This window comes from Echinops telfairi, unplaced genomic scaffold (assembly GCF_000313985.2).
Source record: "Echinops telfairi isolate 266 unplaced genomic scaffold, ASM31398v2 ScPeMD7_4;HRSCAF=17, whole genome shotgun sequence".
Classification (NCBI taxonomy): domain Eukaryota; kingdom Metazoa; phylum Chordata; class Mammalia; order Afrosoricida; family Tenrecidae; genus Echinops; species Echinops telfairi.
The window spans coordinates 12,772,005-12,792,033 of record NW_022103900.1 but is presented as its reverse complement, the minus strand read 5'-3'; the positions used below and the strand labels follow the sequence as shown (position 1 = coordinate 12,792,033).

At 40.7% G+C, this 20,029-nt stretch overlaps 1 protein-coding gene across 3 annotated transcripts in view; it reads right to left on the bottom strand.

Annotated features, from left to right (window-relative positions):
* Positions 1-5,531: 5,531 nt before the first annotated feature.
* The window catches only part of KCNH7 (potassium voltage-gated channel subfamily H member 7), a 508,611-nt gene continuing 494,113 nt past the window's right edge, over positions 5,532-20,029 (bottom strand). For all 3 annotated transcript variants that reach the window (XM_045299839.1, XM_045299843.1, XM_004703787.3), the window contains 3 exons: positions 15,568-15,721; positions 8,286-8,478; positions 5,532-6,888 (listed from right to left, as the gene is read on the bottom strand). In XM_045299839.1, coding sequence (XP_045155774.1) covers positions 6,622-6,888; positions 8,286-8,478; positions 15,568-15,721 — 614 coding nt within the window. In that variant the 3' untranslated portion in view covers positions 5,532-6,621. The remainder of the gene's footprint in view (positions 6,889-8,285; positions 8,479-15,567; positions 15,722-20,029) is intronic.

The window sequence follows — 20,029 nt, the reverse complement described above, 5'->3', positions numbered from 1 at the left end:
TATGTAAATAAACCTTGTGATAATTTTTTATGTCATTTATTAATAATTCACACCTTTCTGTGAATTTTTTTCTATATTGCATTTTCTTAAAGCAAAAAACACATATTGGTACCAAAGAACATGTGATGAATGATTTTAAGCTTGGACACTGCCTAAGACTTTATAAAGCACTTAAAAACAAGATCCTTTTAATTAGTGAAAGATCACCATTTCATTAATAAGTAAAACCAAATAATAACAGCTCTGCAAGACAGCACTTGAGGAAAGGAAATGCAAGGACCCTTTGCAAACCTAGGAAACAATCGCAATGCAGAGGGCTAAGTTTACGGATGCTGGACTAAGGGAATAGTTGATGAATATCAGGGTGCCGTGTGGAGGAAGCTTCGTTAACAAAGGTGTTCTCTGGCTGTGCCTGGTGTTCTCATGGCAACTGGATCTTTGAGAGGTGTGTGAGCCACTTTGTAGATTTGATTGTGGGGTCATTGTTGGGTAAATGAAAGACCAAGGCCTGCCATCCCCCATCCCCCAAAAGCCAAACAGTACTGCAATACCACAAACCACTTTCTTTGTGATGATGCACAGGATGGTTTCACAATCTTATGATGCCTTATGGTTTACAAAGGGTTTCTTTATATATACTTTAGAGCAGCAGTTCTCAACCTGGGGTGGTCAAACGACCCCTAACAGTAGCACAATTACAGTGATGAAGTTGCAATGGGAAATAATGTTATGGTTGGGGGTCACCACAACATGAGGAACTGCATTAAAGTGTCTCGGCATTAGGAAGGCTGAGAACCACTGCTCTAAAGGATCTTTAACACACCCTCTTCCTGACCAATTATGTAAGATGTTACCTCTATTTTTATACTTTAGGATTGCAGGGCTCACTAAGGTTTTAAATTCCAAGAGTAAGTGGCAAAGATAAGACTTGAATTCAGGCTCACCACACCGAGCCCCAGGTCCTTGCTTGTTTTCCCCACTCTGCACTAACACCCCATTGCCATGGAGTTGACACTGACTCAGTGACCCTAGAGGACAGGGTAGGACTGCCCCGGGATTTCCTGTGACTCTTTACGGAGCAGAAAGCCTAGTGTTTCTCCTGCACAGCAGCTGGTGTCTCACAAATGGCGGCACCCCATGTGTAGCCACATGTCAACAGGGCTCCTTATTCCACCTTAAGGCTAGAGCTGTCTTTGTAATACAGCCTTGCAGGGAGAGGGGGCAGGTCCAGGTGCATGAAAAGAGCTATTCAAACAGTAAAATCTTGCTTTTGCTAAACAATAGGATGTGCATGTACTATAAAAATCCTATTTTGAAAATGGGCGGGGGGAGGTTTCAAAAAGTTCATGCAAAATGGAATTAAAAGCTGATGGAGTTTCCCCAGCCCCTCCTCCTCCCGACCTTTCTGAAGACCCTCTTTACTTTCACATATCTACTTGGGGGCAACGTCAGGAATCCGCAGACTTTCACAGGGAGCCAGTCTGCTGAACATTCTCGAAGTACTGAATTTGACAGACTAGCTTTGCATACTAGCTGTTTAACATTGATTCAGACCAGATATGTTTGTAACAATGAGACTCATCGTCCCCACTATTCTTATTACATATAGTAAGTATTATTTAAAGCTATAAACCTAATAGTGCAAAATATAATTAAGAGAGACTAAACAATAGCTACACTCAGATTTTTCTGAATCAAAAACTTTATAGTCTTAGCAACAGTTATTTAATTGGAGACGTAGTACATTGGGCAAAAACTAAATTGTGAGGGAATAACATATTTTTTCTTGATATTTTTATGCCATGTTTTTGAATGAGAAATAAAGATTCTGGTGGGTTTTGTCTTTTGTTGTTTGTTTTGAGCACCTACTGTGTGCCAGGCACTTTGTCATCTCATCTCGTGAGGCAGGCGCCGTTCTTGTTTTCACAAACTCAGGGAGGTGAGTGAGCTTGCTCAGGATCTCACTGGAATTAAGGAAAGAACTCATGTTTGGAGTCAAGGCAGTCTGAAGGCAGATCCAATGCTTGCTCCTCTGCACTGGTGATTCACAGATGGTTAGTGTGCAACCGCTAGGGTAGACCATGCCTGCTCAAAGACAGTGGCTGAGTCCCACCACTGGAGGTTCTGATTGAGCAGGTCTGGGATACAAAACAAAAACTCATTGCCATCAAGTCGATGCTAACTCATAGCGATCCTACAGGGCTATAGAACTGCCCTGTGAGTTCTGAGGCTGCAACTCTTTCTGGCAGTAGAAAGCCCCCGTCTTTCTCCCAGGTGTGGAATAAACGGAAAACCAAACTCATTGCCGTGGCATTGATGCCTGTTCATAGTGACGCGATGTGACAGGGTGGAACTGCCCTTTGAGTTTCTCAGGCTATAACTTTATGGGAGTAGAAAGTCCAGTCTCTCCTGCAAAGCTGTTTCAAACAGCTGACCTTACAGATTGCACCCCAACTCATAAGCACGATGCCACTAGGGCTCCTAGCTCCACTATGTTAGGCTCAAGTATTTGCATTTTTAACAATGGTGATACTGATGCTCACAGCTCAGGACCACACTTTGAGGACCCTTGTTCTGTATCATGCTGTCTTCCAAGACATGAGCGTCTCTTTGCATTCATATGATAGACACCTTTGTTTCACTGCTAAACTTGATAACACTTGAATTTATTTTTAATTTCTAAAATTTTTAAATTGAAATAAGAAATCTGCTTGAACACATCTATATTTGGTTTCAAATCTAGACTGTTATAGTAAATCGTAGCAATCAAAGTTGCAATTCATTTTTGCAATGGTAGATTAAGTGAATTCCTTTTTAAAGAAGCTGTTCAAGACAGAGGAGTGAGATTGTTAATAGTCATATTTTAGATATGTTGATAAATTAATATATTTTAACCTTTGATGATATATTATGGGATTTAAAAATGACAGTTGGATGAGGACATTGTCCTATCAGGCATTGTGGAACCCTTACCAAAGTTCAACTCCCCCCCAGAGACCTAGTAAGCAATCCTGTTTATACACACATATTAAACCTGACCCCAAATGCCACCACTATGCTCTTAGTTTTTATGTTTTCTGACTAGGAAAATTGGAAAAGTCAATTCTAATGATCACAACAAATTTAAGAAATTATGCTATTCCAAATCCACCTCCTGTCTCCTCATGTTTGGTGGAAGAGTGATTACTAATTTACAAAGCCTGTAAGAACATTCACTCAGCATGTTTTATTCCTAGTTTTCTCAGATCAACTAATTAAGATGGAAGACTCCCTTATGGGATACAATGAGATACGTATAGGTTTCAGCTTTCTGCCCAGCAATTAATGACAGCAGGGGTGAAGCCCTCTAATGGAAAGAGAGCGTGGATTTGGGGATGGTGTTTAATTTAGACCAGGGACTAGGTGACACTTCATTTTTAAGAGGAAAGCAAGGGGTATTAATGTGGCTAATTACCTAGAAGGAAAGCCGTTGCTACCATGTCATTATGATGGGCTGCAGCAGTGAAATCCGGGCTGCAATGGAATGCTGAGATTGGGGGCCAGACGGTTTTTGCTGTACCCTGATGGGGAAGGTGGCTGATGACTTTTAAACACTCGTTTTCAGGCTGAGGCAAAGGGCTGCGTTTTGTACAGTAAGATCACTGCTTTGGACATCTAGAAGCCAATTTAACCGCCAAGTCTTCTGGTGTTTTATGTTTGACTCAGGTAGATAGATGAGTTTGTTTGGTTGTTGGACCAATATTTCAGGAGAAATCCTGGTGGCACAATGGTCAGGCACTCAGCTGTCAGCGGAAAGGTCGTGCTGCTCCATAGGAGAAAAGCCTCGTGGATCTTTTCCCGTCGAGATTTCAGCCTGGCAACTGGGCGGAGCAGTCCTACTCCGTCATCCCCATCCTCAGCAAGAGTCCACTCTCGGGGTCGCACACCAAAAGCTCCGTTTAAGTTAATACCTGTCGGAAGGGGTCTTTCTAATCCTGCCCAACTCTGTGAGATTTACATTTTGGATATCAAGCAATTAGTTTCTTGTAAAGGGATTAAGAAGGAACAAAAGGCCTGCGTTAGGCTCGGATTGAAGCAGGCTGGATGCTTCCACACCATTCCTCATCTCCCCTTCCTCCCTGCTCTCCTCTTTTCAGAAGGATGCATACCTAGAGGCTTCTTGAGAAGGCTGAATTTTATGCATGTCACGCCAAATATTGCAGCTGAAGCATTCACGATTCAAATAATTCGTTCTAAATTCCTCACCTGCCAAATCCTCGCTCTCTCTCTCAATGAACGATCTCTGATGAACTCACTCTGAATCTGCTCGAAATCGTCATGGAATTTGTTGCAGCTGCAAATAATGTGCCCGCATATGGGAATACATTCTCTAAAGAGTCCTCGCAATCAGCTCGCCACTTAGGCGACTCTCCCTTGCTAGACCCGGTTTCTAGGACAGTTGTAGGCGTCCCTTAAATATTTGTTAAATGAGAAAATAAAAGTGATTCCTAAACTGGTATCACACCAGATGGTTTGTGTCGTCGGTTTATTCTTATTACAGTTCTACTGAACTGACTAGTCATTTTGTTGCATGTTCTTGATCACTTAGGTTTTGGTTTTTCAAACACGCAGGGATAAGAGCCCTTTCATGCCTTCAGATGACTTTCACACAGATGATCAATTTATGTGACCATTTAAAAACACACAGGGTGCAGTCGCAGGTCACTTTAGTCATATTTCAAATAGTACATGTTGTTTGTATAAATAAATTCAGCTATTTGAAGCGAATTAATTATTTGAATCCATAAGATTCTATTATTTTGGAGAGAAATGAATCCATTTAATGATTTGCACCGGTGTAAAATTATGTGTGAATTTAAGAGTTGGTCAAAACTGAAATTTTTGACCAATTATTTTTGTTGCTGTTCAGAAGAAAAGGATGTAATTGACTAGTCCATAATAATTTAAAAATTTTAATTAAGCTAGCTGAAAAATGAAATTGTTTAACTGGAATTTAATTAATGAGAATCTTTAACTTGTCATTCCCCAGCCCCCCAATCATTCTGCTTTTAGCAGAGAGAGGCATATGCTAAATCCTAATCATTGATGATATATATTAAAATATGCTCTATTGTATGTTATTGTTTTGGGGTCACCATACCTTTAGCCTAAGCTACGCATTGGACTGCTAACAGGAAGGTCAGCAGATCAAAATCACCAGCTGCCCCCTGGGAGAAAGCCGAGGCTTTCTGCTCCTGTCAAGATCTCCAGTTTGGAAAATCCCATGGGGGCCTGCTGCTAGAGGCTGCTTGAGTTGGAAAGGACTCGGTGGCATGAGTTTTGTGTGCGTTTGTACATCATAGATTCGGGCTCGATTGTTGATGAGCAGGTGTTCAAAGAGCAGAAGCACCTGGCACATTCCCTCCTGGGCAGTGTCTTTCCTTCCTACTACTACTACTACGATGAGTCACGTTGGACTCATCGTGATCACGGGGTACAGAGTAGACCTGTCCTGTGTGTTTTCGAAACCTCAATGGGAGCCGAAAGCCTCTTCTTTCTCCCATAGAATGGTGGTTTGGAAGTGCTGACCTTGTGGCTCGCTACCCAACTTGTCACCCACGACGCCAAATAGAGCCCCTATTAGGCAGGTAAATACTCATTTTCCCCATCGCTGGGTTGAGAAAGCCACAGACCAGCACCTACTTGATGGAAGACAGTTTTCCCGTTCAATTCCACTAAAATTGCACATTCTTTGCAGGGAAAATGTGTTTCCACACTTCGGATCAAATGCAGCGTTGCTCTGCAATGTGAACCAGATGAGGGCGGTGCCTGTCACTTTGTGCAGGCCATGGTTTAGGCGTTCTTAAGAGGAGCTTCCTCACTCAGCCTATCCCCCAGCCTGCAAAAATAAAAACGCACACGAAAGAAACACAAAACAAAAATAGAATCCCTTGTTTCTAAGCACTCTAGGCAGTATGCCAGTGGTAAATAGTTAAGGTTGTTTATGAATACAGTTGGTGACAGAATTTTAAGTTGCAAGACCTTTTGTCCTCATTAATGCTAGCGTATATTCCTGTATTTGGAGATGGCTCTCTATGCTTTCAGAGGTGTGCAACTCAAACCTTGCCGTTCCCCGCTGTGCTGTGGAGTGTCAATAACTATACACTTCTTGGTAGAGAAGGGCATCCTTTCTCAAATGTGACTTGAGAGTTCCTTTGAACTTGAATGAGTTGAGGGTCATCTGAAGGGCATCCATGAATAGTTTTACCCCTTAGTTTCTTATTTGCTTGGAAGGCATTTTCATAACAAAATACTGGCTTAGTAAAAGCAGTAAATAGGAGTCTCCATGCAAGAGAAACTGGAGTTTCCTAACATGCACATGATTTAAAAAATAAAAGTAAAAAATAAGGTGCCTTGAGATGCTGGCAGTTTTAACATTTGGGACAAAATGTTCTTATGTATATGTACATCCTAACTGCTCAGTTTTACCGTACAAGCTTCAATTTAGGAAAATATACAGTACTTTTGCATATAATGGTACCTTGTGAGCCCCTGAGTCAAGTAGAGAGGATTTAAATACAAAAAAGGAGAACAGCCGTTGAAAGCACTTACACTGTATATGGAGTAAATGGTACAAAAGGATTATTGCCCTGGCATACCAGGATCGGAAACATGCCTATGAAGACCCAAGCTTCCTGAAGTGCTTCGGGAGGACTCTGGCAAAGAAGGGTGCCTGCTTGGAGGAAGGTACGTTTTCCTTTGCCTTGGGTGCAGCTCTAAGGAGAGGTCACTGTCTTGTTTCAAAAGTGAAGTCAAGTTGTCTTCGGAAGCGGTGTTCAGCTGCACCCCACTGGAGAGGGATTCTTTGGATTTCAGTTTAGATTTTTCAAGGTCTAGAAATTCAGGACACTGATAGAAAGAACAGAAAGCACGTATTTATAATTGACATTGGCAGACATCTAAATTACACCCACGAATCCCAGATGAGCTTTGCTTCACCACTGATCTGCATTCGATTAGTCATTTGTCCAATATTGCTCTCCCTCTGGTGGGCGAAGCAATTGGAGATCAAGTATTCCCTCAGAATCTAAATTGGAGGTCATTTAAATTTCAGAGAATACTAAACAACAGTCATTTCAAGAACTTCACTTTTACTCTGCTGCCAGGTTAGATTCTTTGTTGTTTTACATGATTTCACGTCAAGTTTTCTCGATACATTTGAAATCCTTATGAGCGCCCTGTGTGTCATTGGAATGGCTTCCTAGGGGATTCAATGACTCCATTTTCAGAAGTCGATTGTCAGGCCTTTCTTTCGCTTCCTTTCTCTGCGTGGGCTAGTTCTTTCAGTGAGCGGCCATGTGAACTGACTGCTTGCACAATCCAGGAACTCTGCTTGGTTACAAGACAGAGCCGGGGAGAAAAGATAAAAAAAGGTAGAAAAATCGTTCAGTCCAAATAAGTGATCAGAATGCCCTGGAAATACAGAAGGAGCAGCATAGTTTTGCATGCTTCCCAGCCATCAACTAGTTAGGGGTAAATGAGTCTCTCCTTCTGTGTTTTTGAAAGATTGCATTACCTTCCTCCTGGCACAGGATTTCCTGTGACTATAATATAGTCAATTGATAGACGTTTGAACTCAATTTCACAAGAGACACTTTACAAGATTGTTCTGAAATATTTTTGTTTCTATGTCTAATTTTAATGTTTAAAAAAATGAAGACTAATTCCCAAGATAGAATTCCAAGGGATGTAAACATATTAATATAATTCAACAGGGCCCGTAAGAGGGCTTCAGAGGCACCATAAAAGAGTGTTTACATTCCACCTCTTTGCATTTTATCAACCTGGTGAAATAGAGGTCGCGGAGAACTCCGGTGATGGGCAGGGCAGAAGGACAAACCTCGCACGAACCTGCACTTGAACCTCAGCCCCACACCTCCACTCCTTTCTGTTGTCAGTGTAACAAACTAGAGATTTTTTTTTTTTCCAAAGCATGTTTGGACCCAGCACAATTCCTTAGCTTCTTAAACTCTACTGTATATCAATTTAAGTAGACTGAGTCTTGAAATAAGCTTTTTCTTTTTAAAAAAGACTATTTGAAATCATCCGTTTTAGGTCCATTTTACTCAAGCTTTTAATGGGTAGAACAGCTTTGTTTCACACTCAGCCTACAGGGTTTGTGCCCAACAATTCTCATTGATAGACACAGGGAGGGGGATGAGCACCTGTGTTCCCATGAGCACCCAGGTGATTCTAAGCGGGGGAGTCATTCCTGGTTGGATTGGTTGAATGAAATCTATACTCACTTGTGAGGAAGGACTGAAACTTCTGTCAGTTTTAATGGATGCTCTGGTGTGGCTGGCTCCCATCAGGTGGATGGCGGGTTTCTGATACTCTGCTCCGGCAGTCACCATACTGTAGGCTGGGGGAACCACAGTGGTTTGCTTCTGCAGCAACTGTAAGATGGTCTGGATGTCAGTAGTCATTTGGGATTCAAGCCTACAGGGCAGATAACAGTTGGAAATGATGGTCCTCCAGTCGACTAGGATTGCTAAAACATTTGAGAACATTTCAGTACCATTAACACAACGATGGTTATAAATAAACAAGGAGGGCAGGGAGGGAGCAAGGAGAATCTTTGGTGGCTTATGCTTTCTTCTTAGGTCCCTCTAATAATTCTGATAAAGAACTTGCTTCCTGGGCCTTTCATAAGACGTTAACAGAAAACAAGTGAGTGGAATGGATTAAATTTGTACTAAGTTTTATTGATTTCAAAATGTAAAACACTAAGAAAAGATTTTTGAGCACTAAATTGTCTTTGCTTTGTTCAGTCTTTTGAAAATCCCCTTCATTCTTTAAACAATAACAAGTTTACAGCATACTCTTTTTTCCCCCAGAGTCATAACATCGCAGGGTAATTCCTTGTGTGTTTAAAATTTTACCTTAACTCTCTCCTGTACACATCAAGTATTCTATGTGGTTCACTGTAGTCTTTTGAAATGTTGCTACCTTCTCTTGCCATCTATAGCTTAGGGACTTTGATATTTAAGAAACACACTGAACTTGAATGTTCACTTACGTCGACCCATCTGGCTTGCAAAATGCCAGTCTGAACATTCTTTCTCTCAATGTTTACAAGCAGCCAACTGGCCTGTTAATTTAATTTTCATTTTAAATTAAAATTCACGAGAAAACAGCACAACTCAATTGGTCTGATTCTCCTCTTTGCATATGTTAAAAGAATGAAAAGTGGAGGGAATTTTATGGGTGCCCGAATGGAAAGTGTGGACCATCTTCCTTCTCAGAAAATGCTTTTTAACAATTCTTTATTAGGGTTTGCTGTTTAACCTCTGAACAACAAAAAACAAGAAAATGTCGATCATACCCAAATTGTTGAAATAATAATACTAACTTTGTCCAAATACATCCACACTATATTTTAGAACTCAGTGTGAAGAGAATTTAGCCTTTGCTTTGAAAGATAAATGTGAGTATACACACACACATATACACACATGTATATTTTGAAGTGTAATTAATACTACAAATCTTTCTATCACAATAGCATATGATAAGTTTTCTATATTCGGTAAATATAGCAGTGTATTCTAAACCAATAAATTATGTATGAGTATGCCTTGTGAATGTCAAAACCACACACTGAAAAGGTAAACATTGAGTTAACAGCTGTTTTACTTATCTGTTCTCCAAAGGGCTGATCTAATATTTTTAGGGCACCAACTAACTCACATTTTGTGTATCCCACCTTTCTTTCACTCATCAAAGCCTAGTACAAAATTTAAATGCTTCCAAAAGGTTTCCATTATTGTATTCATTCAGAATTAATTTATCTGAGACACCAAAGATAATTTTACTTTCAGACATAACCATAAATAGTTCTATACATATTTTATTTTGGTATTATTACTATCCAAGGTCTTTATATTGAATGTGAATGAATTTGGGAGTAAGAAATGAATCAAATCTCGATCAACAAATGGGGTTCAGAATCTTTATATGTCTGTAAATAGAATTCAACATAAGCATTTTTTGTGTCTTATAAGATCTTCGTTAAACAGTCAGCAGCGGGCTCTGGATTCTGTCTATTTGAATAGTGTTTATGAGAGCAAAATCTATTGGAAGTTGAGGTTTTGGCATCACATGCCCAGTGCTACCCTAAATAGGACTAGCCAACAAAATAACATGTGACTGATGAAGAGGCCCATTACGGGATGTGGTAGTTACATAATCTGTTGTCAATTTGAGACCAAAGAGTGAAGGGGTGGAGGTTAGCCTGTCAAACAGGTTGCAGCTTGAGGGCCTCATTTGGAGGCGCTAAGGAGATAATTAGCTCACTGGAGGCGGGACACATGCTCACTACTTGCGAGACATTACTGATGATGAGCCTGATGGAGCTATGCTGTTGCAGCCAGGGCCCTACAGCAGGAAGGAGCAATGTGGAGACCCATGCCAGTGCTGAGATGCTTACACTGCCACTGGATCCACAAGACTTTCCACGCACTGGCCTGTGATCTTCCTGCATTTGGCATGATTGCATGTATTTCGTGAATCTAAACAGGATGTTATAAATTGGTATTGGACATAGGGGCTAATATTGGACTTATGGACTTGACCTGGACTGGACTGGGATGTTTTCTCAATATTCAATTGCTCTTGTCTATAAAGTTTTTTCTTACATATCTGAGTGTGTGTAAATTTGCTTCTCTAGTCCACCCAGACTAACACAGGGGGAACTGAGACCTGTACCTTTGCCCAACTTTGATAAAGTATAGGCCTCCTCATTCAACATGACTTTGTTGTTGACTCCGAAATTACTTTGTGGGGGAAAAGAAGATTAAAGCAAAGACTTATTTCATTGGCGGTAACTTCTAAAGAGCAATTAATCAGAGAGAGGGCTGCTAATCTCAACAAACTTGCTTACACAAATAAACCATTTGGCAAGCCTTGTGTTCAGACCTTTATCGTGCACAGTCCATCAAATCTGAGCTATGACATCTCATGCTTTGCCCAGTCCCAATCAGTTCCCCACCTGCTCAGATCTGTTAAGATGGCCTTCTTCCTTCCTCAAGTGATTTTCAATGAACTTAGTTTTGTCTTTATTAGTAACCTGGCTATATTTTGGGTAGTTCAACAAAGGGGGACTTTATCTGCAGTCCATACTTTATGAAAATAGTCTCAGTTTAAATAGAATGGATGTTTCTCTTGAGTCTTGAGAACAAATCATCTATCTAGGAGGAATTAACAACACAAATCCAGTGTGGTCCTTAACACAGAAGGAAACAACTCAGTACAACAACAACAACATTGTTGAGGGGCTACGGAAGGTCAGCATAGCTGTAAAGCTGTGTAAAATATCTATTTTCATTCATTCGCCAAGGCCTGCAATGTCAGTGGATGGGGGGAGAACATGAAGATGCATTCATACGGAATCTGATCCCAGGGAGCTGACAGGAGCTGAATGCTTAGGAAGGAGTGATGAAGGAAGCACATAAATAACGAACACCAAGTGAAACAAGTACTTCATGACATCCTCGAGGCATACAGATCAATTGCCCTGGGTGTTCTGCTAGGGCAAGCATCATGATTGACAGCTTTCACATTCTCCAGGGCTTCCCTCCTCAAACAGAGGCCCCAACACCGAGCAAAGCAGGGGGCTTGTTGAAAATGTGGGGTCTCGGCCAACTGCAGGCATATGGACTAACAGCTTTGACAAGATTCCCAGGTGAATTGTGTGCACATTATTGTTTAGGAAGCACTGCTTTCGAATCAAACATTAAATTATTATCTGCAAACTAAAGGCACTGCCAATCCGCCTGTTCTGACTCACAGTGACCCTCTAGGACAGAGCTGAACTGTTCCTTAGAGTGTCTGAGACTGTCAATCTGTACAGGAGTAGACAACCTCATGTTTCTGCTGGTGGATCAGAACACCTGACTCTTGTTAGCAGCCCAATGCATAATCCAGCATACCACCAGGGTGCTTTTTATTTATATAAATATGGACATAAATGTAGGCCACATTACATATATAATTACATAAGAACATTTTCTTTTAGAAACAGTTTCAAATGTAAACCTTTAACACTACTGTAATTTAATTGGGTTCTGAAGCAAAGAAAACAGCATAGCTAATTTGGGAGAGAACACTTATTTATATATGTTTCTTATTGCATTGTGTACTGGATATGTGTATTTGAATAAGACAAGGGGCATAGGAATTCATAGCTCTCCACTTGAACATTACTAAAGTCAAACAAGATAGGTCTGGGTCTAGAAAGTTTTCCAGAATTCCTGACCTGGGAACTACAAGTTGGAATTATGCTGTTTTCCACAAACTTGTTTTCGTGGTGCAGTGGGTGATGTGCTGGGATACTAACTGCAAGATGAGCCATCAAAACCACCAACCACTCCTGTCAAAGTTACAGTCTCAGAAACTCAAAGCGGCATTCCTACCCTGTCAGCAGGGTTCTTAAAAGTCAGAATCAACTCCTTGGCGGTGAGTTTTCTGAGAGGGTGACAAAAGAGTTGTTGAAGATGGTAGTGCAGGGAAAGTGCAATATTTGAGATTTTAATTCCCAAAGCAGATAAATCATGCTTGGTGATAACGTGTTAATGACAATATCAGAGATAGATAGGAAAAACATTAGCAAAGGTGAAATATTTGTGGTAGAGTTAAAAGCATCTTTAGAAATTGCATGCCAAAATGCCAGCATCATGTCAAGAGAGATTTCATTGCATGTTGACTGTGGAAAGTCTTATTTCTTCATGCTACTGCAGGGAGGCCAGTGAGTAGGACCTGCCAAACATGTGGTTAGGGGCCTGGTGCGTGACCCACGATGCCATCCGAGCTATTACTAATTCACTAGTTTAGTTAAAAAATAATAACGATATTATCACTGAGAGATGGCTGCAACCCAAATAGGTCTTAGGGGTACATTCCCTTACCAGTTTACACTCCTAGCCTTGAGATCACCAATGAACTTTATTTCTATTAGAGACATTCATCTGAGTTTATTCTCTGACTTATTATTCTCTCTACCTATTTTCTGATCTGGCTCTTCCTTCCTGATTAAAATAGGGTACACTTGTTACCCTATCCTTCCTGACTTTTAGGGTACACTTGTTATCCCGTCCTGGTACAGTTCATTGCTGCTAGGACAAGTTAGTGATTCCTGAAAATGGACATAGTTTATCACAATCCCACTCTGGTTCCACTTGTCTTCTCCCCATGTTAAGTAATACAGTGTGTGACTGTTCAGTAGCCTGACTGCGGAGCCATACCTATGGCCAGGTGTACCTGGCCAGTGCACCTCTGATAGAGCAAGTGGGTGCCGTGGGTGTGGTGTTGTTTTGTCTACAAGCTCCTTTGTACGGTCTTCATCTCTGGCCCATTGTCACCACACCATTGGAGCTGACGGCTGATCTTAGATATTTGCACATTATATACACCAACATTCAAGTAGCCTGGTCCTTCTACCAATTTTGCCCTAAATTTAAGTGGTTTAAGCACTTCATCCCCCACACCCTGTGTCATGTGTTTTAAATTGATTTAGTAATTCCTTTGACGTGACTATTTTCATTGAATCTGTACAGCCCGTCTGTGGCTCCTGGGACAGTTTACTTTGTGGTTGACTTCCAGGCTACTGGTGGATCAAAGTACACTGCTGCATGGCACATAGCTAAGGGGGCTATGTCAAACTCCTTCAGATGCTTGTCTGAAAATGTTTTGACTAATTTACGCTAAAAGAATCCATGCAAACTTGGGTGAGGGGGAACCAGCTTCACTCAAGTAAAGACATATTCCACATCTTTGAAAATATTACATCAAACATGAAGAGAAAATAAAAAAGAGAAGCAGAGGATATAGGTTTTTTGATTCAATCTAATTTTTTTGCACAAGTTGGCCTAATAACTAAATGTTAAAATCATCTTGTTGATATTTTCAAAAAATGGTATAACACAGAATTAAGTTAGCAGGAACCCCCCAACACATAATGAAGTTACCAGGAACTACCAAAAGGTACTTTGGACATATTATCAAGAGAGATCAGTCCCTGGAAAAGGATATCATGCTTGGTGAAGTCAAGACCCTGAAGGAGATGGACAGCCACAGTGGCTGCAGCATAGCAGTGGGGAGGCAGGGACAGGACCTGACCACGTTTCTGTACGCTGGGCCCAGGGTTGCCATGAGTCAGAACGAACAACAGCAATGAAACCAAAATATAGATACAGAGACATAGAAGGGGAGGTGTTAGCCAACAAGTCATAGATACATGCTTTTGAGGGGGAAAAAAGGATTTTCTAATTTTTGGTGCTCATGATCATGCTAATCTTATGGAAAGTATAGAAAGCATAGATTTATGCTGTTAGAAGTAGTGAATATTCTAAGTAAGTGATATTTACCATACAGATTAAGAATTCTACTGATCATTTTGTGTTTTTTTTTAAAAAAAAATAAGCACATGGATATGAAACATGGGATTTGAATTTCCTATTTATGGGGATGAATGCTTGCCCTCACTACCCATCTGTCAGTTTGTTGTACCGTGGTGGCTAGTACGTTACTATGAAGCTGGAAGCAATCCCACTCATATTTCAAATACCAGCAGAATCACCTGTGGTAGATGTTTCAGAGAACTTCCAAGTTACGTCAAACCAGGAAGAGAGGCCTGGTGAAAATGAATCAGTGAAAACCTTGTAGGTCAAAACAGAATATTGTCCAATATAATCCTGGAAGATGAGCCCTTTATGAGGAGGTCTTAAAAGCGGTCCATCAGCCATCCAAGGTGACCTCTATCTGCCTGGATGGCAGAGGAAGGAGATTCAGGGATTGCAGGAGAAACTTGAATGCAGATCAAACTGCCTCTTTGCCAAAAGGTGAGACCTGAATGGTATTCAGGCACCATTAATAATCTTTTGATCAAAGATTCTACAAAAGTATTCTGGTCAAAAGGAAGAAAACTGTGGGAAGGCAATTTGATATTCTCCCGGATTACAAACTTTCTGGAGCTATTAAGCCTGGGTTATCCTTCTGAAACTTTCCCTGAGGTAATCTTTAAACTGTAAATTAATACTGTCCCTGGAAGTCATTTTTAAACCAATAGGCTATTTTCATTAATAACAAATATCTGTCTTAAGCACTGTGCTCTCAATGCTTCAGCTTCAGCCTCAGAAAAGATTTTAAGTAATTATAAGTCATCTAGTTGTCAAGAGCAACTCTAAATGTTTGATGAAGCGCTCAGCAGGCAGCGAGGTGGGAGAATTTGGAAAGGGATTGTGCAAAGGGTTGCAAGACTTGAATGTAATCAATGTCACTGAAGTTTTAAATGATTGAATTGCTGCATGCTTTGCTGTGCACATTCTCACCCCCTCCCCCAAAGTACACACACATGAACACATACTATGGCCACACGGGTGGATCTGAGAGTGCAATACACCAGGCCATACTGTGTTCTATTGCATGTGGGGTGCCAGGAATCGGAGCTGACTACAGAAACTTACAACACAAACATGACACGCATCTACAGCGTGGTATGATTTCCTTTTGGCTTGCTCTTGCTTATTATACCTGTTAAGTTGTTCTTGAAGCAAATCTAGTCTTTGCTCTACTTCCCCGTAGGTAAGGTCACTTTCGGTTTCCGAGGTCCCCCAGGCGCCCTGCTGCAGTGCCTGGGGCCGAGTCTGCACATTCCCTCGGTCCCAGCTTCTGGAGTCCGTGACATCTGTGGAAAATAGCAAGACCAAGGTCAACTTCTCCGGGCCCTCGTGGTATCCGGAGCACCGAGGTATCCACATGCCAAGCTAGAAGGGACTAATCCGAGACGCCGATAATCAGAGAGTGATGATTTTGCAATTTTAGCTTTAGGATGTAAGATGAGGGCCGCTGATGAGTCGGAAACGACTTGCGGGTAGTGGGCTGGGGTTGATGATGGTGCAAAATCATTTGGGCTTTATTCAGGGTTTTAGATGTTAGGATTCCTCCCCACAGAATAACTTGAGAATCTCAGGACCCAGATTGGGGCCCAAAAGTTTGTGCCACCAGGAAAAGGGTCTTTGGTGGTCTTCCCTTCCCAACAGAAACGAACATGCGTGGAGTCACAAACCAGTAAAGATGGGAAGGGTCTAAGGAGTCCTCCAGACCCAAACCACTGTCATGCTTCACTGTCCCTTTGTAGTGCTGTCTACATTGTCCTATAGCATACTCACTTTATTACTATTTTTTCTTGTGATTTTTAATGTGGAATATTTCCATCTCACTATACTTTAAATTTACCTTATATTTTTCTGTAAATACATTGTGTATCTGTTCAAATCCACTTCTTCAATGTTCTGAGTGCCTGCTCAGTACCAGACACTGTTGAGTGCCGAAGCACTAACAAAGAAGACTATCTAGGCCCTTGAAGAATTGCAGGTAGCCAGAGTTTGATTTGATGTTTTCATACAGAAATTCATTCCAGCAGCTGCTTTTCACATAATGTTTCTCTAACAGTCTATATTTTCAAGCTGGCAATATTGTGGGCAAATATAACATCCTAATTCTTCCTTTCAATTTTGCTCGATACTTTCAATGTTTTTCCTATGCTTTCCTAAGGAGCTCTGGTGGAACAGTGCGTTATACACTGACCGGCCAACCACAAGGTCAGTGGTTTGAGCCCATCTGTTGCTCCACAGGAGAAAGACGCAGCTGTCTACTCCAGTAAAGGTTTAAAGTCTCGAGGACCTTTGGACAATTCTACTCTGTCCTACAGGATTGCTATGCGTGGGAGCCTTCAGCACTGACTCGACGAGTAGGCTTTCTTAGCCTCAACATTTTATTCAGAGAAGAGGTGTCAAATAAAGTGCTGAGAAAGAAAACTCTTGATAAAACAACTGATGGAGCTAGAAGTTCCTCTTGGAACTAAAGGACGACGAAGGACCATCTTTCCTTCACTTTCAACGCTGGGAGGGGGAACGATCTCTTCAAGTTGCCCTTCATTTTCACATGGAAAGAGATGAATGACAGTGATTTGGGTTGGATAGAATTTTGACAAGTAGCTATGATCCAACGCTGAGAAAAGTTATGATGTAAAATGATGGAAAGACATCCTTGGCTATTTAAAAATTTTGTCTCTGATTTAGATATGAATCTAGAAATAGAGACCAGGAAGGTAGGACTTCTTGAAATCTCATCCATTTCTCCAAGTAGCAGACAACATTTCTGTGGCTTTCCTTCATGGGTGTTGTCTCACTATCCTGTTATCGTCGAATACATAGAATCTTGTCTAAGGAGGGGCCTCCATTCTGCCTCAGTGGGGAGGCTGTAACAAAGGCATGAGCAGTCAGGGAGAGCTCTGGGAAAACGAGGAAGGCTAGGATGCCTTCTCTATTAAAGTAGCTGAGAAACCGCCAACAGGGGACTATGAACTCTACAGAGAAACATGTTTCCCCAGCTCCTGGGATCCCAGGGTTTTATTTCGTTTCTTAAATATATACACATACATATATATTTACATTTTAGAAAACACGGCAAAATGGAAAGGAACATAGAAACACTGAAACCAAACTCACTGCCATGGAGTCAGTTCAACTCACGGTGGCCCTGTCGAGCAGGAGGGAACTCCCGCGGGGTTTCCTGAGACTGCGCCTCTTAGTGGAATAGAAGACCTCGTCTTGCTCGCTTGGAGCATCTGGTGGTTTTAAATTTCTGACGCTTGTGGTTAGCAGCCCACCACATAATCACTATACCACCAGAGTTTCAAACAAAAACAGGGAGGGGCAGAATTATATTGTTGGCGTTTCATGTAGCGTTGTCAGCAGATTTTCACTGGGCAGTAGAACTTGTTATTCATGAACAGATGAATCTGTTTATGAACAATAATACTTAGGCCTGTTAGTAAACTAGGTTTTCCACTTTGGAGCAGAATTGTCAAAGGGACATTTGGAGCACACCTTGATCAATGACTTGTTGATGCTGGTGCTTGTCGCATCGACCCTCAAACTAGCCACGTGGGGCGAGCGCTAAGCAAGACAAGAAGAACCGATAGGATTGACGTTAAAGATAATGTTTGAAAAAAGAAACATACCAAGAAAGCTTACAGAATTTTTTACCTATGCTTCATGGCTCGCTTCATGTCCCTAATCAATAAAAACGATTTTTTACAAAACAATGGTGAATCATATATGATAAATTATAGAAAATTATATCTTTCCTTCAATGCTCAAGGGAAAAATGTTTATTCTCTCAGCAAAAAGAAATAAAGCATAAACTGTTAGCAGCTTCCTTGATTATAATTTACTTATTAAAATTTGAAGATGTGTGATTAGCTTGTTTTACCAGCAATTTAAAGAATAAGGAGTTCAAAGGGGGAAATTCTGGTTAGTGGCCTTAATCAAAAAGAACATCTCTGTAGACACTTTCTAAATATAGCTCAGGAAGAATCTGTACTTGGTTGCCTTGGAGAATGTTGCTATAGTTGCAAGACATCGTTCTGGAAATGGATGAGCAGAAAGTAAACTTTCACTTTCCTCTGTGGACACAATTTTCCTAGAGTCAACTTTTGACCTCCATCTAAGGAGAATCAGAGTCCATTTAACTTTTCTGCTTTCTTTGTCGCCTTGCCTAAAATGTGTGCTTCTGTTATCAGAATTTGGTGTGGGGAATGCTAGGAAAGCAAATCTGTGAAATACGCTGTTGACAGTGGTGGAGATGTAGGACTTCACCCTGCAGTCGTTCCAGCTATAGCTTATATCCTCCCGCCGCCCTGTTCTTGACCTGTCCACAGTGCTTCACCTTGAACATCACCAGGGACTAGCATTTGCAGTCAGTGAAGTTCTACAATTCTCCATTGGGTTCATGAACTAGGTTAACTGAGTGCCACACGTACTGAAGCTACGTGACATCAATTTTTCTCATTCAGCTGACACGTACTTAGCTGTGTATTTTCAAGTTCATTATTTATCATTTCAATAGGGATGGCATTGCACATTTAAAAAAACTAAGTATTTATAGATAATACAATTATTTACTCAGCTTATTATTATTATATTGGATTTTGCATGTGGAATGGCTAATTAAAAATAATTGGAGGAGGTGGCAAAGAAAAATAAAAGATAAAGGGCATGGAAATTCACCATCAGTGAAAGTCATTCCAAAGTAGAATAAAATTTGAAACATGTATCTTTCATAACTAGTCACTTGAAAATCCAAAACTCAAGAAGAAAATGCAATAAAGCACTGTATTATGCTTCTGACTTTGGGGACATCAAAGATGTCAGGCAAGCTCTTTAGAACTCCTGACTTGCAGATACAACCTGTTTCTATTCTTAGCACTTCCCAGATATCCATTGTAATAAATAACGAAAATGGGACATTTGGTAATCACATCTAATATTCCATTCTTGCATTGTGATAAATGAGGTCCTATTTTCATGCACTTCATCAAGATTTTACAACATCCAGAGAACATTGGCATGTATCCTTAGCTTACTTCAATATGGGGCCATTCACAGACTGATTTGATGTGATTGGAAAAGCAGCCTTGGAAAACATCACAGTTTGCATTTCAGAAAGTCTTTAGTAGCACCTTCAAATAACAGTGGTGAAGAGAGCGAATATTTACTTCCTCTGTGCCGCACACATTTTACTAGCCTCCCCCAAGTTCCAGTTTAGCTTCATTTTTGTTATTCTTTTGATGTTTTCCTCTGCCTTCTTCATCTCTAGATTTTTATATATTCAGGGATATATTCAACAATTAAAGCGCTGAGAGGAGAACAGAACATTTGAGAAAATAACACTGAAGTCAATGGAGTTAGATGATTTATTTTTGGAAAAGTAATTTACCCTATTATTTAATTTAACTAAATAATTTAACTATCACAAATAACTAATTGGTTAGATGATATTACTATTCCTATTTGAAAGATCTGCAAACTAAAGCTTAACGGGATCACTGAAGTAATTGACACCAAGTTAAAAAGGGAGCAAATGACAGAGTTGGGATGGGACTCTAAGTAGCCTGACCAAGACCTATTCTTGAAAACCCAGTGCCCTT